Genomic DNA, 23,903 nt, shown 5'->3' with positions numbered 1-23,903 from the left:
GGAGTAAAAGTGCACACTGGCTTTCCTTATGTGTTGTTTGAAAAATACTGATAATTTATATAGCTATTTACCACATCTTTTCCTCTATTATATTTACAATGCATTATGCAATCTGTTTGTCATTTTCAACATTGTGATTATTCATTAGTTTCTTTATTAAGTGATAGGTACATCAATAACACAATATATTAATTTTCCATAATTATAATAAAATTAAATACAGCGCTGCCTTTCATGGTAACAAAAGCCACTGACTTTGAGTTTTCTAATTTAGATACCAAAATACTGGGAGTATAGTTAAAATTATCTTGACCTTGAGTAGCCAATAAAGAATTTGAAGATAAAGAACATAATCTTCCAGCATATACTTGGAAATATTATGCTACATGACTTCAAAATATACTTTAAGACTATAGTATTATACAGGCATGTATAAGAGACCAGTGGAAACAAATTGCATGCCAAGAAATAACCCTGTTCATCTACAGCCAACTGATTTTCAACATAGGTGATCACAGTACACATCAGGAAAAGGAAAATTTTCAATATGTGATATTGGAAAATTGAATCTCTACAGCAGAAGAATGAAACTAGACCCCTATCTCTCACAAGTCACAAAAATCAACTCAAAATGAACGTAAAGACTTACTAGAGAAAACAGGAAGTATTTCAGGAATTTGGAATGGGCAAGGAGTTTTGGACAAGAACCCGAACACACAGGAAACAAAAGCAAAAATAAATCAGATTCCATCGAACTGAAATACTTTGCACAGCAAGAAAACAGTCATTCAGAGCCGTGAAACAAACTGCTAAATAGGAGAAAATACAGCTGTAACTAAATACCTAATAGGAACAATTTAAGGGAGGAAGGATTTATTTGGATTTTTAAAGCTCAGGATTTCAGAGGGTTCAATCCATGACCTCTTGGCTTCAAGCACCTGGAGAGAAAATCATAACTGGACAGTCACCTTCAGAGGATATAACTGAGGACAGCCATTCCCTTAATGGCAGAGGAAGCAGAGAAAGAGATAAGAAGGAGCCAGGGACAAGATAACCCCCAACCACCTGACCTGGTGCCAGTGACCTACTTACTTCCTCCAGCTAGGTCCTTCCTCCTAGTTTCTAGAAGCTCCTAAAATAGTGCCACCAGCTGGGAGCCTAGGCTTTTATATGCAAGCCTGTTGGAGGAATATTTCATATTCAAACTGCAACACTTTTCATACAAACCGTATGCATCATAAGCATTAATAATTTTTTAAGATCTCTAAAATAACTTCATTATAAAAATGTACTAATTTACTTCAGAGTTTTGCAACTTTTTAAAATAACATCCTGAAAGTTCTTTTAAAGGTAACTAGGATAGTGATAATCATGTTGATTTGTAATGTTACATATTACCCCAATTTTTTTTTTAAGATAAATTCCTAGAAGTGGAAGGAAGGTCTGGGCCAAAATAATTGCAGACATTAAGGCACACGTGACTACATACCTCCTCAGCTGTACAGAGTGAGTGGGCATGCCCCTTTCCTCAAACTCTTAGCAGTTGTTTTTTTTTTTTTAACAACTTATATGCCAGTAAAGGTAATTTCATTTTAGTAATTTGCATTTCTTTAATTTTGTCAACCTCAACATTCTTTGTATCAATTGCTAACTTAATGCCTTTCATAAAATTTGGAGTCAACTAGTTTTTATAGTAGGATGTTTTCTTTGTTTATTAATTTATTTTATATCAGACAGGAGCACAAGGTTGATGTATAGCCTGGTGTCAGTGGTTCACAACTAAGCTCCTTGGAACATTAAGATTGAAGGCCATCCTGGACAGACATGTTTTCAAGAACCCTTCTCAATCCATAACTGGGTAGTGATGTGTACCTATAAAGCTATGTGGGACTCTGAGATGGAGAATATTAGAATAGTCCTGAGACTTCATTTCAGCAGAAGAGGCTGGATGTAGTGGCATGTTCCTCTCATCCCATCTACACTGGGAAGTCTAAAATAGGTAGATGGATTGAAGTTCAGGCATATGCCTGGAAGTGAGACCCTAACCCCAAAATAACCAGAACACATAAAAGTATCCGCCTAGCAAGTGTGAGGCCCTAAATTAAAACCCCAGTTCCGAAAAAAAAAAAGAAATTTTAAATCTATATTTAGTATATCCTTTCCAAAATGCATAACAGCATCTCAAATAATAGTATCTGCAAGTGAATAGTCAAATGTCCATATATCTTGTAAGTTTTTAAGTAGTCTAATAATCCTATCTGTTTTATACAATGTAGTTTTCATCTCTGAAATTTTTCATATGGGTCTTTTTTTAAAAAATCATTTTGGCTTTTATTTAGCTTTTTAAGACATCTGAGGTATAATTGTATACATAGTATTCTTAGCTTCTAATATCAGCATCTGTCTGTCCTGAATCAATTTTGACTATTTTCTACATTATGGATCATGTTTTCTAGCTTCTTTGAATGCTTGATAATTTTTAATAGATGCCAAGCATTATGAATTTTACTTCATTAGGTGGTAGATATTTTTGTGTTTCTCCAGGTATACCTGAGCATTATTCTGGAAATAATTGATCCATTCATGTCTTCATTTAAGATTTGCCCTGTGAATTGCTTCTCGGCCTTTTGGCTAGGATCAAGTGAAGATTTTCCCTGTGAAATCAGAAAATTTCTCAGCCTGGGGTTAATTATTCCCCACCTCCACCCCCACAGTCAAGAGCATTTCTGGGAATTACTAGTCCGTCCCAACTGGCTATAGGAACAGGTAGTGTTTCCCTTCTGAAAGCAGAGTACTTTGGAAGTCTCCTTGGCCTGAGGAAGTTTCCATATTTGTTTGGAGAGTTCACAATGAAGACCCTTTCAAGAGCAGCCTGTTTTGTTTTGTTTTGTTTTTGGTGCTTGTCTTGGGGCTTGAACTCAGGCCCTGGGTGCTGTCCATAACCTTTTGTGCTCAAGGCTAGCACTCTATCACTTGAGCTATATGTCCATTTCTGGCTTTTTGGTTGTTAATGGGAAATAAGTGTCTTACAGATTCTCCTGCCCAGACTGGCTTGGAATCATGAACCTCAGATCTCAGCTTCTAGAATATCTAGGAGTATAGACAATAGCCACCAGTCAAGAGCAGCCTTCTTAGATCTAGTACAATGGGAATCTCCACCAAGGTGTTTCTTCCCTATTATATAGCTCTGGGGCTCATCTCAATTGCTTCCAATCTCTCCAGCATTAGTTTTTCAAACACTTATGTCCAGTATTTGAAACATGGTTTCGTACAGGTTTACCTCTACTGTTTTTTTTCAGGCAGAAGGACCAATCTGGTCTCTTAGTGTCTTGGCTAGAAGTGAAAGTCATACCTTTTTCTGGTGCCTAATTTTCTTGTTTTGAAAACACAAAACATTTTAATTCATCAGTCTTTAATGGTTTCTGTTGTTACTGTTTTGCTTAGAAACAGTTCTTGTTTGAAAGCCTATAAAAATACTGTATTTTTCAAAGACTTTTATTGCCATATTTTTATATTTAGATACAATCATCCCTTCTAATCTGTTGTTTTATATCCTCAGATTTTACCAACTATGGATCAGAAATACATTTTTAAAATATTGTACCTACATTGAACATGTACAGATTATTTTCTTGTCATCATATCCCAAACAATGCAGTTTAGCAATTATTTATATAATATTATATTTTAACCTGTACTATAAGCAACCTAGAAATCTTTTAAAGTATACAGGAAGATACATATTGGTTGCATGTAAACATTGCACTATTTTATATAGGGGACTTGAGAAACTTGGAGTTCCGCTATGCAAAGGGAGCCCTAGAACCAATCCTTAGTGGAGCAATTTATAAAAAGGCTAAAATGAGAGAAAAGAGCCTACAATTCTGTAATCAAGCACAGTGTAACATATTTTCTGACATGTGTTTCTTACTGCCTTTGTTTTTCCTATAGTTGTAGTATTAGTGTATATCATTTAGTATGCATATCCATTAAATTGAATCATCAACGTTTCTCATGTTGCTACATAATCCTTCTAATCACATTTCAATGACTGAGTTATATTTCATCAAATGAAAATGTTGCAATTATATTACCCTCACCAACATGTTAAATACTTTAGTTATTTCTTCTTAAATAGAGTATGTGAAAAATATTAGACAGCTGATTTTCAGGTAATGTTTACTTAGATGTGATTCTACTAGAGGGATATCCTTGTGTCCCTCTCCAAGTCTAGTACATAATGTAAAATAAAAACTGTCAGCAGAAAGATGAGAAAACAGGCACTGGTAGCTCACGCTTGTAGTCCTAGCTACTCAGGAGGCTGAGACATAGGAGACTGTAGTTTGAAGCCAGCCTTGGCAGAAGAGTCTGCCAGACTCAATGCATAATAACTAGTAAAAAAGCTAAGCTAGTGGTAGGGTTCTAGCACTAAGACATTAGCAAGCAAGTGAATACAACACCCTGTGTTCAAACCCTACTACCGGCAAAAAAAAAAAAAAAAGAAAAGAAAAGAAAGAAAAAGGCAATAAGAACATCAATTATTATTTATTACTCGTGGAGTTATAAATAGGCTTTTAAAAGAGCTTTTAACATTTAGTATGTATTTAACATAATGCCTTATTTTTTAACTGTTGCTTCTGCTTGGTTATTTTTAGGAACGTTACTATTCAAGTCAAGTACATCATAATGCAGAATTCATTATCAGTACCACCAAAAGATCAAGGTAAGATAAGCCATGCTGAAGAGGACAGTAATGTCTGTGTTATAATAAAATAGTTTTTATTGTTAACATTTAGTGTCATGACCCTCTAATCACAAAATGAATTATTTCCTAGAATTAAAGACAGAAATTATGACCATACATAAAAGTTTGTTTTCTTTGGAATTAACTGAGAGCATGTGGATTCCTGAATTAGAAGATGTGTCTCCTCCTCTAGGCCAAGAGCTCTTGGAGAGCTGGGCTCCCTCATTCCACGCAGAACTAACAGAGCCCCGCCTATTACCTGGCAGTTAGCTGTGCTAATCACCATCAGTGGATTTGGAAATGGCTTTATTGAGGCAGAATCACATGGGTTTTCATGAGTAGACTACATTCACAGATACTAAATTCATTTGTACGTATTTTTTATACACACACCAGAAAGGAAAATTGCTTATACAACTCTTTGGCCTGTTTCTTCCCATGCACGTTTTAAAAGAAGCAGATAAGAAAAACAATTTCCCCATAATGTTATGTTTTGAGACAGCAGCGTCCTCCCACCTCAGCCTTCCCAGTAGATGAGATTACCAGGCATGCATGCCCATGCTTAGCTAATATCATAACTGTTTTAACATAAGCTTGTTTTTTTTCCTATTAGAAAAGAGTTATCAGAGGCCTTTCTTAATATAGAATAACTAAATTGTTCTCACTAAAAAGGGCATTATAACATATAAAACAAATACAAATCTTTCCCCTGTCCCTACCTTCTCTCTTCCATACAGAATGAAGTTTTGACATCATTGCCTCAGTAAAAGATGTACCTTTTAGTGAATGAAGAAAAATTGTTATAAAGAATCTAGATCTGAGTACTGGTGGATCATGCCTGTAAATCCTAGCTAATCAAGAGACAATATATCAGTATCACAACTTGAAGCCAGTCTAGGCAAACAAGTCCTCAAGACTCTATCTATAATTAAGTAGCAAAATGCCAGACTGGAGGAATGGTTCAAGTAGTATAGTAGCAGCTGTGATCAAGAAAGATGAGCAAGAGCATGAGGCCTTGAATTAAAGCCTTAGTACCAACACACACACACACACACACACACACACACACATTCTCTCTCTCTCTCTTTCTCTCTCTCACACACACACATATACACACACCCCAACATTAGTAACTCTTAGTAGTTATTGATCCCTGGGCTTTCTCTTTTTGGGAGGCTAAATGATTACATACATGTGAGGCTGCCTCCTGCTGTAATACCCCATGCCCTTTGAAGGCCAAGCAGGATCTGATCTGAGGAGACCTGTAGCAAGAAATCCACTGGAAACAGACCCTGTGGCTTGAATGTCATTGTAGCATTGGGCAAAAGGGAGAGCACCCTTAACACATAGAATTCAGTGCTGCGCACTGGGGCAAAAATGGAAACAAGAATGGAAGGGCAGGGGAGGGGAACCTTCGGTAGAAGTAAAGAACACACGCTTTCTATGCATGTTCTCTCCCTTGTATCCCTTGAAAGATTAGTGAGGAAGTTGGTAATTGATGAAAGGATTAGGAACTTAATGTCCTAACTTTACTAATACCTTCTTTTGATCTAAACAAAGAAGGATTGGCATAGAAGGAAGACCAATGGGTCATGGGAAAGCTGGACTCCTTTCTCAGACCCCTTCCTACCACAAGTGGAACCTCAGAAAAATTATTTTGCCTCTGAGCTTCATTTTCCCTGTTGGAAAAGCCAAAGTTCTTAGGCATTCCACTCTAGTCCTGAGATATGAGTAATTAGGCAATGACCTGCTTGCTGTCCAGCTAATAAAGGGAAATAAAGCATGTCACCCTCACACCTCTTGCCTGCTTTGCTTCCTGTCAGGGCTCTGTTTTGTTTCCATGCTACCTTGCTAGACTGCTATATAAGTTTGTACCTCCATTGACATGGCTAGAAAATAAGACCCCTGGAGCCTCCTAGAGATTTAATAACCCTAGTAACTTCCTCTCCAGTCTTTTCTAAGACCTTTGATACTTAATCTCTAAACCTGGAATTTGATAGGAAGACATAAGAACTGAGTCAAATGTGTTCGTGTGATAGCCACTCTACCTATAATTTCATGTTTTATTTTTATCTAGACCTTACAGATAGCTGAATGTAACCTTTATTAAAGGTTCAGGGAGATTGTATTCTTTAGCCAAGACCATTAATCAATAAATCGTGAGCCAAGATTTAATTTAAAATCACTTTGCTAGTACTAGAGGTATGGCTCCAATGGTAGAGCACTTGCTAGCAAGCATAAGGCCATGAATCAAAACCCCAGCACCACCAAAAATATAAAAATGATTTTGCTTTAAAAATGCATTGTTGCAAGCGGCTCACACCTATAATCCTAGCTACACAGGAGGCTGAGATCCAAGAATTGAGGTTTGAAGCCAGCCTGGGCAGAAAAGTCCTCATGAGAGTCTTACCTCCAATCAACCATTCAAAAACCAGAAGTGGAACTGTGGTTTAAAGTGGTAGAGCAAGCCGGGCTCCAGTGGCTCATGCCTGTAATCCTAGCTACTCAGGAGGCTGAGATCTGAGGATCGTGGTTCAAAGCCAGCCCAGGCAGGAAATTCTGTGAGACTCTTATCTCCAGTAAACCACTAGAAAACCAGAAGTGGCGCTGTGGCTCAAGCAGTAGAGCACTGGCCTTGAGCTGAAGAGTGAGGGGACGGTGCCCAAGCCCAGAGTTCAAGCCCCATGACTGACAAAAAAAAAAAAAAAGTGGTAGAGCACTAGCCTTGAGCAAAAGAGAGCTCAGGGACAGCACTAAGGTCTGGGGTTCAAGCCCTAGGATGGACCAAAAAAAAAAAAAGCATTATATGCATGGGGTAGCAGCTCTCCTCTATACAACTACTTAAAGATAATAAAAAATATATTAGAAATAAATAAAATTGTTTAAATCAAAATCAGACATTAGTAAAGAAAAGTGGTAGGAAGTGGCATTGTGGCTTATGTGATAGAGTACTTGCCTTGAGCTAAAGAGCTCAAGGACAGCACCCGAGCCCCATGACCAACAAAAAAAAAAAAAAAAAAGGAAAAGAAAGGAAAGAAAAGTAGTAATATAAGTGTACATGAGACCTATACAATGCCCTTGTTCTCATTTTATTCATTCATCTAAATGTTCTTATGTCTGGGAAAATAATATTCTTAGCAAAAAAAAGTGTCTGATTTTTACGATTCTGTTTATTTTTCTGTCACCAAATATAATTTATGTGACATGAGATTTGCTGAGCATGTCATTTTTCAATTAAATGCTAAGTAATTTCTTTCACAACCATCCATGGTTGTTTATAAATGTGGGGCTTTTGCAATTTCTGACTTATTATTACATACTAATTTCATAATGAAATCCACTTCACCAGCCTACCATCTTTATTGAAAATCAAGGTTATTCTTGCCAGGATTATGTCAGATGAAGTGGTAGATGCAAAAATGAATCAGACAGAGCCTGGGCTTTCAGGCAACACAGAATCCTCTTGGCACAATAGGCATGTATGTAATTAATTAGATTAAAGCCTGATACATTCTGTCTTAGAAGTACAACTTATTTTGGAAAGCTAGATGAAAGGACAGTTCCATAAGCCAGTGGCTTTGATGCTGGTCAGAAAACATAACATAAGATATGATATTTGCTTAATATATAAATATGTATGTCATTGTCAACCAGATAGAATGTAGAGGCTAGAGATGTGGGTTTCAACCTCGGAAGAAGTAACTACATACATAGAGAAAAAATGTTTCCTAATTTTACTTAAAGAGATTTAACATTATTGTGCCACTGTACTGAAATTTTTTACTTTTAGCTTTCTACTATAACTTAGTATTATCATTTTCCTTTTGACAAACAGTGGCACATATCTGTAATCCCAGTACTCAGGAGGATAGGGCAGGAGAATCAGACTTTTGAAGTCACCCTGAGCTGTAGAGGAAGACCCTAGGGAGGGAGGGAGGGAGGGAGGGAGAAAAGAAGGGAGGAAGGAAGGAAGGAAGGAAGGAAGGAAGGAAGGAAGGAAGGAAGGAAGGAAGGAAGGAAGGAAGAGGCATGATGTGCACACCAGGTAGTAGTAATAGGAGGACCATAAATAGGACCATAAGCTTAAAGACTACCTAGGCTACATACTCAACTCTGTGTCAAAATATTAAATTAATTTTCTTAATCTTTGCGAGTTCATGAGACATATTTTATTTTCTGTCTTCTGAATTCAGGATTTGGGGATAAGGTATATCATTTTCTTCTTTTCTTTGCTATTTTCAACTGATATAGTAATAGAAATGTGTGTGAATTTTTTTTATGTTGGAAAAGAGTAATTATAGTGGTAAACTGCATTTTCAGAAAAGGCATGGAAACAACATAGGCCAACTGTAGCTCTTTTTCTTAGGTTTGTTGTAGCATAAAACTACTAGTGATGGGAAATTCGGGGGGATTTATTTCCAGGACAGATTTTAAAAGAAAACAAGAAAAACCTTTGCACTGTTGACAGCGTCACCAAATGGCTTTCTGACAGGGACAGTGTGTTTTTATTTGCTGCAAAGAAGTTCACTGTGGTTATATCCACTGAGGATTGAGATTTGTTCATTGGATCTGGCAGGATGAATTGTAAGTCCTTACATAGTTGGTTAAAACAAATCATTCTGCTGTTCCTTAGTCAGGAGATTGTATTGAGTCCAGTTGAGTTTATTGGAGTCACTTAGAATTCTTAGTCATTTTTCTGTTCCACAATTCATTTTACACTTCCCAGGCAAGTTTGCTGTGGGTAGAACAGTCTTCCTGTATGTTTTCTAGCATTTTCCTTCACATGGTATTGCTGAAATAACTATTTTAATGCTGTGAGTGCTTGCTCTATTCATCCTACACAAATGAACTTAAGAAGTGAGCCTTGAGAAGCAAGCATATGCTATGAGGCACAAACACAGAGGTTCTACTTACACCTTCAGGACCACTGCATTTGTCTGAGTACGTGCTGCACAACTGACACTAACTTTCAAAATTTGTACCTTATCTGACTGCTAAGCCATATCCATTAGAGTCTATCATGTAAATTTGTGTCTTTATTAAAAACCTGGAATTTCTGATTCAATAAAACACTTGCAAAATGAACAGTTGTAGCACAACCCCCAAAATACGTTCATGTCTTATATAAACAATTTGGTATTAGTGAATATAGCATTTTAGAACTTAGGAAACATGTAAAGTAGCTAGTTGATATTTACATCTTTTGTAAAGCCAAGGGAAAACTGTTATTTGGGGCAGTTTTATAAATTTACTGATAAATTTTCTATCTTTAGCAAGATGTAAAACACATCAATGGTTTCTTAGGTACATGATGTAGATGTTTTAAACTCTCAAACAATTTTTTATAAGTCATATAAGATGCTGTGAAAATATTTATGTCTTCTTTTGCTTTTTCTTATCTAAACACGAAACTAAAGTTTTAAGGTCAATGAAAGCAAATGTTAATAAATATTTATTGTCTTTGATGGAGTAATGAGCAAGAAGCAAAGAGGGGAAAAGTAAAACCAAAGTAAGCTCTGCTCTCTTCCAGCTGTCTTAATTAATCACACGGGATTGCCTAGCCAAGCATGAGTTTACTTTTATGAGGATTTAACCTAAAAGTATCTTATTATCTTGTTATCAAACCGCAATTTTAGTTTTTTAAACATGGTATGAAAGCTATTTTTTGAAGTCTTCGTTCCTAGATGTTCTTTTCCTCCTCTTCCATTCCTCCTCTCTCCCCTCAGTCTTGTGAAAGAAAATTAAGCTGGACAGCTGAGCTATGCTCATTTTGTTCTTCTTAGTGTTTGTGATCTTTGCTAAATCAGTCCCTACATCTATCCAATGAGGATAATAATGATTGCTCTTGTAACATTTAAGTGAGATTAGCACAGTCTGTTTTTGTTATTCGTAGTATTTACATTTTATAAAGTCATAGGCATCACTGAATTAACTTATACTGAACCACTACTGAACCAAATACTCCTTGTTTCTGGATGATATACAAGATCAAGTTCCTGTGGACCTTTGATCTCAACATTTTTAACACCAATCAATATACACTCTTGCTTGCTGTGTGTTTCAGGTATATACTTAACTCATTATCATTGAATTCACAGGCACAGCACAATAACTCCTGCCTGTGTAAAGCTTATCTAACTTACCTATTTTGTTCATAAGTTATATTCCAGCCTTCTTGTGCTTAGGAACATGAGACCTCATCAGCATTGTGTTTGATGGCCACTCCAGTGAAATAACCAAGAAAAAAACCCACAAAAATGCAAAAAGCAAAAGCAAAACAAAGACCATGAAAACAAATAGACCAACAAAACAAATAGGCCATGAAAAGGACCCTTAGTTACAGCATGGAAGCTAAAACAAGAAAGCAGAGCATCACCTCATTTGACCCCAGCTGGAAACAGTGCACATCAGGTGACTCAGAATGTTCCCTACTTTGCACATGCCCATGAGTGACTGTGAAAACGCCATGAACACTAGATTTGGGGTCATAAATAAATTTAATCAAGTAGGAAATTTTGAATCTTTAAATAATAAAGACAAATAGACCTTGTAAATAGTCTTTCAAAACACAATAGGAATCTCAGAACAAATTTGAGGAATAAAAGTTCTTCTGGATAGCATTTGCACAGAATGTTTTAAGTTAATAAAGTCACAAATAAAGTATTTGAAAGTAGCCACAACTTCCTAGCTTATTAAAGAAAACTACTATTGTAAGTTAGCTCTCTGGTCCTCACATTTAAATGCACAGTAGCAAGGAGACTCACTGTAATTTGATGCTTCGCATTTAGTGGTTAACATTGATTTCTGACCTCGTTACTGGGGGGGAGAGCCATTCTTTATGTATTACCAAAATATTATGTTTCTAAATATATAAAATTCATATGGAAACATTCTGATCTTAACAAGTGGTGTAAATGCTGTTCTTGGACCTTTTTGTACCATTTCATGCTGCAGACCATGTACAAATTGACATTTTTCAAGCTGGTTTTGGTTAACTCTTTAATGCTAGAAATTGGAACTTTCCGATGCAATAACTTGTGGAAAATATAGCTGTGCATTATTAGTGTTCTGCTGTTGACAGAGGAATAAATGGAAACCACACACATATCTAGTGACCTATCCTTATAGAACCAAATGGAAAATGACCTTGGTGATCAAAAACTTACCAAGTACACCAGATATAGAAGCTGCTTTATTTGGAGATTAGAATAATATTCTTATTAGTAAGTTCAGATTAATTTGTTACTTGAAATTACCATATTTTCCCAGCTTAAAAACGCAGGCTGGTAATGAGACCATTTACTTGGACAGGTATTGGTGTCAGTGTGGCTGTTTGGCAGTACAAGCTCTCAGAAATTCCAATTAACCATGTAAATATATTTCATAGCATCACATCTCACTTTATCAGAACTCCTGCTGCCTTTTTATCATTAACATAAATGCAGGTGCAAATAGCACTTATGTACTGTGATAGGAAGCAGTTGGAGACATTTCACTGTGGGACACAACACTTTTAGATTGTGTACATCTGTTCAAATAATGTGTCCAGCCCCAGTGACATGAACATGAAGACGGCAACATCTGCCCCTGAGACCATTTGCCATACAGCAGATGCTTACATCTTTATTCATGCAGATGGCTGGTGTGATGAGCTGAGCAAGGGGTCATTTGACAGGGGTTCAGTTATTATGCAAACCAAGAACAGAGGGTGGGCATTTTTTGTCTTAAAAGTGTAATAGTAATAGTAGCAATTTATAAATCTGCTAGCACTCTAGATAGAGATAATATATGTTCTTGTCTTCAATTAGTTAGCATCAGAACTCTAAAAATATTTACAGAAATTCAAGTAAACAATATTAGAAAGAAAAATTTATGATTACTATGGTTTTGATTAAATTTAAGCCAATTGCAGTTTTTAAAAAATTTAAAAATAGTATTTGCTTTTTTTACAAAAGATTACATATTACATCTAATGATACTATTTCATGGGGAAAATATAAATGTAAACAATGTGAACATAATTTATGATATATTCTATGAATTCAATGCAAATTAAGTGATATGTCTCTGAATTATTTCACAAGATTTTTGTCAAGCATTTTATTATTTAATCTGTGTTCCAACATTGCTAGCTGAATATATATTTTTTGTTTGTTTGTGTGTTTGTTTTACCAGTTCTGGAACTCAAGGCTGGGGCACTGTCCCTGACCTTTTGTCCTCAAGACTAGTGCTCTACCACTTGAACCACAGCTCTACTTTTGACTTTTTGTTGGTTAATTAGAAATAAGAGCCTCATAGACTTTCCTTCCTGGGCTGGATTTGAATCTCAGTCCTTAGATCTCGGCCTCCTGAGTAGCTAGGATTAAACATAGCTCACTGGCACCCAGCTGCTGGTAATATTTTAATAATTAAACTTTTATTAGGATAACTTATCTTTTAACTTTATTATCTGTTGATCTATATGATCTATATTGGTCTATATTCCATAGTCTCAAAGAAACAAAGATTATGGTAATAAAAATTGAACAGAGCTGGGCACTGGTGGCTCATGCCTGTAACCCTAGCTATTTTGGAGGCTGATATATAAGGTATAGTTCAAAGTCCTTGAGACTCTTATCTCAAAAAAAAAAAAAAAAAAAAAAAAAAAGGAAGAAAAAGAAGCCACCACAAGGGGAGTTGTGACTCAGGTGGTAGAGTGCAAGCTCCGGGACAGCACTCAGACCCTGAGTTCAAGCCCCAGGACCAGAAAAACAAAGTAAAACCTAAGTAGAAGCAAAATATTTCCAGAGTTGATTTTCTGTATGCACACACACGCATGAACAGGATCATAGGATCTCAGAAAACCTGAGATATAAGTCTCATCTAAATTAGCAGTTCTAAATTTCTTAACTTCAGGACCCTGTCACTCTCTTAAAAATGATGTAGACTCTAAAGACCATTTTTATTTATCTGAAGACCATTCATATTTATTTCTCATCTTAAGTATTAGAATCAGGAAAATATATATTTATGGGTTCATTTTAAAATAATAATCTCACTATATTGTAACATAAATAATCTAGTTTAATGAAATTATCTGTATTTTCCAAAAGATTAATGAAAAGGCAAACATTAACTTACTTTTTTGTGAATATTTTAAAGTTTCCATTGAAGAGAGTTTTTGAGTTTCACATCTGATCCTTCTTTCAATCTGTTATGGTGTTATTTATGCTGAATTATTTCAAGAAAATCCAGCTTTGTTATCTCCAGAAAAGGAGGAACTATTTTATAGAGCTTTCAGATAATTCAGGACTTTTGCTGATTGGTACAGCAAAATTTGCCATAGAGTAACTTCTTAAATTTAGTTGTATTGTAAAATTTGAAACCATGTCACTATATGTTTTATATTCTGTTACAGGTACTCTGTTTTACACTTAATTAATCATTATATGTGCACTGGTCACGTAAAAAGCATCAGTTCACTGACTTATGCAAATCTTCTTTATTTTTTATTATACAATATTTTTTAAGTCATGTATCCTCCATTGTTACTTAAAAACTCATTAAAAGCAACCTAATTTCAGATTGTTCCTATTGTAGGTTTGGGTTTTGTATGGTGTGAAAGCAGGTACGCATTTAGTGGAAATGTACTTTGATTTTGGATTTTGATTTTTGTTTCCCAAGCTATTGTCATGAAACTCCTCTTCATTGTTCTCAGGGGCCAGTCAGCCATGAAACCACAATGACCACTTGTGTGCTGCCGCCACGTTACAATATTTGGTAGGTTAGGTGGACCAAATGCATTTTCTACTATGATATTTTCAATTTAAAATGGGTTTCTCCAGACATGACCTCATTATAGATCAAAGGGCATCTATATTCAGAAGCTTCAAGTTTCTGGTAGTGAGTTCAAGTTTTCTGATATCCCAGTTGCCTCTTGCAAGTTGATTTTTACCATTGACAACAAATATGGCCTGAAGTTGTTTTCTTATAATGAAACCTCCACTCATTCACTTGTGAAAGTGTCTGCCAGATACCTAAATATGACTAGGTTCTTTTCAACATGTTCTATTTCAACGTGTGTCTTTCAGATCTTCTTTAAAAATCAAACTACTATTTCAGAGAGAAAGAAAACAGCTAGCACAGCTTTATAATTAAAGAGCATGCTTTTCTTCAAGGCACCCACACGAATAGCTGAAGTGTGCTGTGTGAAATGTTTTGTCCCAGAATAGTGAAAAGACAAGGATCAAAATTTAACGTGACAAAAAGTTTGTGCTGCTTTGTTGTAGTTCTGCTGTGAGCATGTGACAGTGACAAGTTTGACTGCTTGGATTCTGAAGCTGTGGTAGTTATTACCTCAATTCATGCTGGGGTGATGAACAGTCTTACTCAGTATCTCTTTTACCCTGGCATGCAATAGCCCAGATGTTAACACAGTGGCAAAGTCAAATGGCAGTTCAGTGTTGGTATAAAAATAGAGTGTTCCCCAATTTCCATTGACCTTACTTCAGAAAACCCTGATCTACTCTAATCTTCTGCTGCTAGAGACAGAAGTCAAAGCCAATAAAGATTAAGGATTACTGTTGTATCCAGGTTTGTTCTTGACCTCTGCTTACCATCTTATATGCAGTTTATCTTTTTTGTCTCAGAGAACCACCACCCTACACATACACATACACATACACACACACACACACACACACACTCTCTCACACACACACACACACACACACACACACACACACACACACACACACACTCATCCATGCATACCAAATTCCCAAGATCAGACCGTACGTCAGAGTCTTGGTGTTTTATCAAGTTCACAGAAAGAGTTAAGACTTGCCATGTGTAAGTGGAACCCCAAAATTCTTTTTTCTTTTTCTTTTTCTTTTTTCTTTTTTTATCGCTTGTGGAGCTTGAACTCTGGGCCTAAGTGCTGGCCCTGAGCTCTTCAGCTCAAGGAGAGCACTCTATCACTTGAGCCACATTGCCACTTTCATTTTTTTTTCTGGTGGTTAATTGGAGTAAGAGTCTCTTGGACTTTCCTGCTTGGGCTGGCTTTGAACCACAATCCTTAGATCTCAGCCTCCTGAGTAGCTAGGGTAATAAGTGTGAGCCACCGGCTCCCAGCACCCAAAATTCTTTGAGCATTCTTACACTGTTTCTTCCAGTCCTAATGTTCTTCAGTGACCTCAGTTTTTAAAGTAGGAATCTTGAAATTACAAAATTGCCCCTCCCTTTCTATTACTTTTTGTTTTGTTTCATGTTTTTGCTAGTCCTGGAGCTTGAACTCAGGGTCTGGGCACTGTCCCTGAACTTCTTTTGCTCAAGACTAGAACTCTACCACTTGAGTCACAGCACTACTTCTGCCTTTTTCTGTTTATGTGGAACTGAGGAATCAAACCCAGGGCTACATACATGTTAGGCAAGCACTCTACCACTAAGCCACTTTCCTAGTCTCTTTCTATTACTTTTTAAATCATAAATATTTTTCCTTTAATGTTTGCTCATAAAAAAAAAAACAGAAACAAAAACCTACTTAGGGCACTGGTGGCTCATGCCTGTAATCCTAGCTACTCAAGAGACAGATCTGAGGATCACTGTTCAAAGCCAGCCTGGATAGGAAAGGCTGTGAGATTCATCTCCAGTTAACCATCAGAAAACCAGAAGTGGCCCTATATCTCAGTAATGGAGCACTAGCCTTCAGTCACAGAGCCCAGGGACAGTGCCCAGGCCCTGAGTTCAAAACAAAACTGCTCAAAACAAACAAAAACAACAACAACAAAAACCCTACTTTGTCAGAGCTTAACAGTATCATGATGCTAGAGGCATGGCTTAAGTATTAAACAAACTTTGTAGGCCTAGCAAGTGCAAAGTCCTAAGTTCAAACTCTAGTAGTACCAAGAAAACGATTTACAAGTGTCATAGAATTTATTGTAAATTTTTTACTTTAAAAATTTATATTCTGAGGCTGGGAAGGTGGCTTAGTGGTAGAGCGCTTGCCTTGGATGCATGAGGCCCTGGGTTCAATTCCTCAGCACCACATAAGCAAAAAGAAAAAAAAAAGCCGGAAGTGGTGCTGTGGCTCAAGTGGTAGAGTGCTAGCCTTGAGCTGAAGAGCTGAGGGACAGCGCCCAGGCCCAGAGTTGAGGCCCCACGACCAGACCCCCCCCCCAAAAATTATATTCTGTATGAGCCTAATGGGTTAGGGTGCTACAACTATTTTGTAAATTCAACTTGCCACCCATCCAGCCACTGTAGTGTAGATTTCTAGTAAAACAGGCCATTCATCATCCCCTAACAAGACACTCTTAATTGGTAAAAAGGTCTTTGTTTTCTCAACACTGGGGTGGATTATGGGGTATTCACCAGCCACTGGAAGACACTGACCCTACAAGTGGATAAATTGTAAAACAGTTTGTTTGAAATAGAAGAACAAACAGCCTTTGCACTGCAAAGATCAGGGTTCAGATCCAGCTCTTTGCAGTTTCATGACCCTACAACAAACATGCAGTTTCCACATCCATAGACTGGTACTGAAGTATCAAAATTTGGGCCCAAGATTATTATTATATATTTATATTTTTGTGTTTGCATTTACTAAATAAATATGATATTCTGTGAGTGGCAGACACTGGTCTAGGGACTGAGGTCCTGGTAGTGAATAAAGCTAGACCCTGCCTCCTGGGAAGAGACAGATAATAGAATACCATTGTACACATCAGTGCCTCAAAGGACAGAAGAAAGCAGTAAGTAGGGTTGAGTAGCAAGTCTTAGACAAGATTGCCAGGAAGGGGTCCCCTGAAAGCTGGAGAAGAGAGTGCAAAGAGACTGGAGAAGAGAGTGGGGTGCAAAAGGGTTAAGAACCCAATCCTCTCAGGAGGCTAAGGTCTGAGGATCCTAGTTCCAGGCCAGCCCAGGCAGAGTCTCTGAAGCCAGAGGTGGAGATGTGACTTATGTGGTAGAACATCTGCCACTTGGCAGTAAAGCTAAGTAAAGACATGATTGCCTGAATTCAAGCCCCAGTGCCAGCACAAGCACAAAAAGGAATCCTCCATCTCTTTATTCTAAGATATGTATATGCTTTTATTGTTTCAAAAGGTGAAGCAGTTGATCATATATTTAGAGTGATAGCTAGTACCTCATCTTCCTTTCTCCATCACAAGAGAGCATTATGTACATGGTATAATGAAACAAACAAACAAAAAAGTAGGGGAAAAAATGTACTCATTATCTGACTTATGTAACTGGAACCCCTCTGTACATCACCTTTATAACAACAATAAAAAACTAGAAGGGAAGTTTAGAAGTAGAAAGAAGGGACAGTGAGTCCCATATAATGACCTCCCCTGCCCCAGGCAATGATGAAAGCTGCTGGCAAAGGAGGCAATGGTGGTAGGTGTGGAGACAGTTGAGTATGCTTTAGAACAATGGAAGGAGCCTGGGTGAGCCCTCACTGAAAGACATCTGGGGATGAAAGTGAATGGATGGTGCCATGGGATTGGAGAAGAATTTTCAAGACAAACATTTTTTTTTTTTTTTTTGGATCCGGTCATGGGGCCTGAACTCTGGGCCTGGGCGCTGTCCCTCAGCTCTTCAGCTCAAGGCTGACGCTCTTCCACTTGAGCCACAGTGCCACTTCCGGCTTTTTTCTTTATGTGGTGCTGAGGAATCGAACCCAGGGCCTCAGGCATGCAAGGCAAGCGCTCTACCACTGAGCCACCTTCCCAGCCCCAAGACAAAAATTTTTTTTAATTTTTTAAAAATTTACTCTTGGCAACATTGTCAAGGGCTTACGGTGAGTGGATTTCTTCAGCACTAGTCAGCAGGCAGCGAGAGTGGAGAACACAGGTGGGGGCCAATTGGAGAAAAACTCTGTAGGAAGAAGACAGCAGTGGGTTGAACTTAGCCTGAGCAGCCATGAAACTAGTTCTGCAGCCAGTACATCTACCTAAGCGTACACACAGACAGGCATAGTCACATAGCCACAGGGCTGGGACAGAACTGGCACTCTGAGCACTCATTCCAACCCTCCTGGTAAATGGAGAGTGAACTCTTACATATTTCCACAGTCAGATGAGACATACTCCTTTCAACTAGGTTTTGTAGTTGTCATCAAAGGAGAATGAAGAATATTGATGAAGGAGAAGCCAGCAGAATTCAAAGGAAAAAAATTCAAATTGGTCAATAAAGCTTTTAAACCTTAATAAGATTACCTTGATGAGAGCTCAGGTCACGAGCTGATTTATATTCACTGTACCTCAGAATTTGCATCTGAGAGCCTGGTCAGCTACTCCAAAGGAAGTGAGGTACTAGTCGGTGCCTGTTACTTTCACTTGCTTCTTTACTTTGCTAAAAAGTATTAGGGTTGCAGTAGATTGTTCATGTTAAAGAAAGGTGTGTCAGAAGTCACCATCCATACATAGTGTTAGGGAATGGTAATCAATGAGAAAAATATCTGGTAATATTTGACTTGTAGCCACATGGACATACTTGACTGCTACAGGCTCATGCCTGTCCAACTTTGTGTGTTTTGAGTGTTTTGAATGAAATGTTGCCTTAAAAGCTGAGATATAGGGGCTGGGAAGGTGGCTCAGTGGTAGAGCACTTACCTTTCATGCCTGAGGCCCTGGGTTCGATTCCTCAGCACCACATAAGCAAAAAGAAAAAAGCCGAAAGTGGCGCTGTGGCTCAAGTGGTAGAGTGCTAGCCTTGAGCTGAAGAACTGAGGGACAGCGCCCAGGCCCAGAGTTCAGGCCCCACAACCGGACCCAAAAAAAAAAAAAAAAAGCCCAGGTATAGTTATAGAAAGGCTTGCATGTAAAAATGTAAAATTACTGTGAGTGAGGGCAACTCAGGAGTGAAGATCAAGCATCTGTACCAATGGAATGACATTTTTTCCATACTAGGGATTGATTCTGGCACATGCCAGACTCTACCACTGAAGTGTGTGTGTGTGTGTGTGTGTGTATGTGTGTGTGTGTGTGTGTGTGTGTGTGTGTGTGTGTGTGTGTGTGTGTGTGTGTGTGTGTGTGTGTGTGTGTATGTGTAGCCCTTTTAAAATGATGACATAAAAATAATCTTTGGGGTCTTGTCCATTGCTTTTAGTAATAACACGTGGACTGTGTTGACGTTTTGTGGGGTTTTTAATGCTTTTAGTTCATTAATAATAATGTAGTGTCCAACAGTAAGGAACTTCCATCTGCGTGTCTCGTTGAATTGTTCTAACTGAATGTGTATTGCAGTGCTGAAACCTTATCTGTCTGTCTCACTAAGGAAAAGATGTTCTTTACCAGCTGTCAATCTTGTGAGTCATCCCAGATACTGAGCTAGGCAACTGCAGTTGAAATATAAGATTAAAAATGAAGGGCGCTATTTTCATTGGCTGGTAGGACGTTTCTGGTTTCATGAGACAGGTGGATGCTTCTTGAAAGCTCTTTTGCAGATGTTTCCAATAGTCCTGGGGAGAAACAACTGACTCAGCAAATGTCGGAATCTGCTGGGAAGGCAACATGCACAGGTATTTGTCATCTGAATTAAAATGTCAGATGCCTTTGTCATGTTAAAGTTATGAGTAAGCTCTAAATTTCAGTGGGAGTTCAAATGCATATTAACAATCCTAGTAATATAACAACAAAAAGAATATTAAGAGAATGGAGTAAAAACATTTCAGAAGTCTGTCTTGCTTAGTGTCTTGGGAGAGTCACTAGCACTTTGTTAAGTTTTTATGCTATGTGTCATTTTTACATTTGGGGAAAGATACTGACTTGACTGTTGTATAATGATGAACAAAACTTTGTGCATGCTACTATCTTTGCCAAAAAGATAAACAAGTTAAAAAAGTGTTTTGTATGGTTTTCAACAGTTTTCCATTTGAAGCACTAGAAATCAAAAACAAATTCTCCTAGAAATAAAAACTACTAAAAAGAGCTTTAATAATTAAGACGATTGGGGCTGGGAAGGTGGCTCAGTGGTAGAGCGCTTGCCTTGCATGCCAGAGGCCCTGGGTTCGATTCCTCAGCACCACATAAGCAAAAAGAAAAAAGCCGGAAGTGGCGCTGTGGCTCAAGTGGTAGAGCGCTAGCCTTGAGCTGAAGAGCTGAGGGACAGCGCCCAGGCCCGGAGTTCAGACCCCACGGCCAGACCCAAAATAATAATAATAATAATAATTAAGATGATGGAAAAATTCATTAAAACAGAATTATCAAAATATATAATTAAATATAAAGCTTTTTAAATTTACTTTTCATTGGGACTCTAATTATATGCCCCCAAAGAATAATTAGTTACTTAATTTAACAAGCCACATTATGGTTTTTTCTTTTATTGCCACTAATATTTAAGGTAATTGCCTTTTAAATTCTTCAACAAAAGCTGCTTGTTTCTTCTTGTTTCATAATACATTTACATATCTCATTTATTCACTTTTATGGACTATAGCTCTCTTTCTGTTGCCCAACTTTTTTTTTTCTGTACTTAAGCTAACTTCACCTCTGTAAACTTAATGATTTGTTCAGTGAAATGCTAAATGTACAAGGAAGTACTTTCAAAACTCAGGTTGTACCGGGCTCTAGTGGCTCATGCCTGTAAGCAGAGCAGGAACTAATTATCAAAGCTGGAAGAGAAGCTGTAGTTCAATTGATAGAGCCTCTAGCCTTGAGCAAAAAATAAAACTCAAGGACAGCACCCAAGCTCCAGTTCAAGCCTTAGTAGGAGCACCAAAAACAAAACAAAAAAAAATCAAAAAAATAATAATAAACCCTTAAGTTGCCCTGCCTCTACCCACTGTAGCAGCCCAAGTGTTCCCACTCCTGAATTCCTGAATTGAGAAATCATAAGTTCTTGTGCCCTCAGTCCTCCAGAGATAAAACCAGTGTCCCAACCCCACCCTACATACCTTCTCTCACAGGGTCCCTGATACTTGGCTTCCTTCCCCCCTTTCTCTCTCTCTCTATCTGTCTCTCTGTCTCTCTCTTTCTGGCTCTCTCTCTCTTCTCTGTCTCTCTCTCCTCTCTGTCTCTGCAAAGATTGGCACCTCTGTTGTATGTAAATAAAAGTTAAGAGTCCCCACAAAACACAGCTTTAAAATGCAGAAATGGTAACTCCTATTCTCACTGCAGGGCTCATCTAATTAACACTTAGTCATCTGCCACCCAGGCCTGCAGTTGAGAGATCCTGACAGGTTGGATAAGATGGTGGGCATGGCTGACCTCTGCCAAAGACTGCGATCATTAGTAACAAGTAGCAGCCATTTCTTCTCCCTTTCTTGCATTTATCTCTCTCTCTCTCTTTCTCTCTCTCTTTCTCTCTCTCTCTCTCTCTCTCTCTCTCTCTCTCTCTCTCTCTCTCTCTCTCTCTCTCTCTCTCACACACACACACACACACACACACACACACACGAAAGAAAGAAAGACAGAAGAAAAACATAGGTTTAAAGATTCTCATCCATACCATGAGCATTCAAGTTCTGTGTCCTTTTTTTAAATCCACTGAAAATAAATGTCAGATTTCATAATGTGCATTGAGCATGTATCTGGCACCTTTGTGCATATTTTTCTCATCTAATTCTGATGTGACCTTTATAGCCAGATCCTGTGGCCCATTTTGTAGGTGACAGCATGCAGGCACAGAGAATGACTTGCTAAGGTCACAAGTACATGACAGAGACAGGCACTGAAACCACAACTATCAGACCCTAATCCCTCCTTGGGGCTGTGACTCAATACTCATGAGCTGTGAGAGGGGTGGAAAGGGCCTATGGAGTCAGAGGGCCTGACCTAGGTTCCAGTACCTTTGCCTCCCAGCCTAGAACTCTGTATCTGTAAAATAGATTTAACAGTAAGGCCTTACGCTGCTTATTTGGGATAAAATGATGCACAGAAAGTATTTTGAACAATACCTGACACCTAATATGGTACTTACTGCTTAAGAAATGGTATTGACAAAGAAACTCAGCTGCTCAGAACATGAGAATTCCCTTTCTGGCTAATGGTGCAGTGATCTCATTGTTGGGCAAGCCAGCTCTCAAAGGCCTGTGGGAAGTGGACAGTGCTTCGTGATTAGGATGTGATTAAGGCAGGGGAGAGAGTCAGCTAAGCACAGAGTTCAGCAGAGCAGACCAGGTGCCAAGGAGAGTGGACAAAACAAGACACATGATTTCCAATTGGAAATGGGCTTGCTTACTTTGAATTGCTTCAAATTTCCTGAAATTTGGGCCCAAGATAGGAGTCCCGCAGGTCCTACAGTGCACATCTGAGAACTAGGAATGAGTTCTTTTCAAACAAAAGGACGCTGTTCCTGTTGCCAGCACGTTTTAACAGCCTGTGCTACACAGCCAGTACTCAATAAATTCTTCCTGCCTCAGCCTGTGGCTGCAGCTCTGGAAGGCAGCGAAGCAAGAGGGTAGGCAAGGGCTAAATGTGTTTATAGTGTTTTGGACAAAATTAACTTAAGGTCCCTTGTGTTATGAGACATTTCTTTTATCCAAGACTTCTCTAGGGATATGCCATATTTATTTTAACCAGAGACCCATCTTGGGAAACAATTTGAACCCCAACTGGAATTTATTATTTGAAAACCAAGTGAGAGGTTAAACAAGAATTCCAGCAAATAAAATAAAATTGAAAATAGGGTTTTTCAGTTTAATAAAATTAAAACCTAAACAGTACCTTAAAATATTGGCTCTTTACTGCTTGATTTGGCTTCACTTTGTTCTGAACCTGGATCCCAGGGGCCCATTTCAAGAGCAGGGCCTCTCTCTCTCTCTCTCTCTCTCTCTCTCCCTCTCTCCCTCCCTCCCTCTCTCTCTCTCTCTCTCTCTCTCTCTCTCTCTCTCTCTCTCTCTCTCTCTTTCTCTCTCTCTCTCTCTCTCTCTCTCTCTCTCTGCCTACTCCCTCACATTTTAGCAGTGGACCTGTGGCCCCAGGAGAGGGAATAATGGAACTTTGCCCAAACCAAGAGGGGACAACTTTGTTTAGAAGCAACAAAGTGAGCCTTCGTTCTGCCAATGGAAATCAGGAAGTGAGTTGTGTCCAGCTGTCTACATAATTGCCCCATGCACTTGTCTTTTAATTACACCAGTTGTGCAGTGAACAGTTTGATAAAACTGGATAGGCATTGGCACCTAGTGCTCTTGAGCCCTCATTCTTTCCTCCCTGCTGCCTACATGTAGAAGGGC

The 23,903-nt window shown here is 38.2% G+C and overlaps 1 protein-coding gene across 13 annotated transcripts in view; it reads left to right on the top strand.

The window, feature by feature from the left end:
- Znf438 (zinc finger protein 438) overlaps positions 1-23,903 on the top strand; it is a 146,573-nt gene that overhangs the window by 110,132 nt on the left and 12,538 nt on the right. For 12 of the 13 annotated variants that reach the window (XM_069998250.1, XM_069998239.1, XM_069998248.1 and 9 more), the window contains one exon: positions 4,656-4,723. In XM_069998250.1, coding sequence (XP_069854351.1) covers positions 4,687-4,723 — 37 coding nt within the window. In that variant the 5' untranslated portion in view covers positions 4,656-4,686. Of the gene's footprint in view, positions 1-1,416; positions 1,507-4,655; positions 4,724-23,903 lie in introns of all 13 variants that reach the window. The other variant, XM_069998246.1, reaches the window with a different exon arrangement.

Source organism: Dipodomys merriami, unplaced genomic scaffold (assembly GCF_024711535.1).
Source record: "Dipodomys merriami isolate MVZ:Mamm:240054 unplaced genomic scaffold, mDipMer1.0.p SCAF_51, whole genome shotgun sequence".
Classification (NCBI taxonomy): domain Eukaryota; kingdom Metazoa; phylum Chordata; class Mammalia; order Rodentia; family Heteromyidae; genus Dipodomys; species Dipodomys merriami.
Note: the sequence above shows the minus strand (reverse complement) of the source record. Positions and strands in the feature narration are given on the sequence as shown.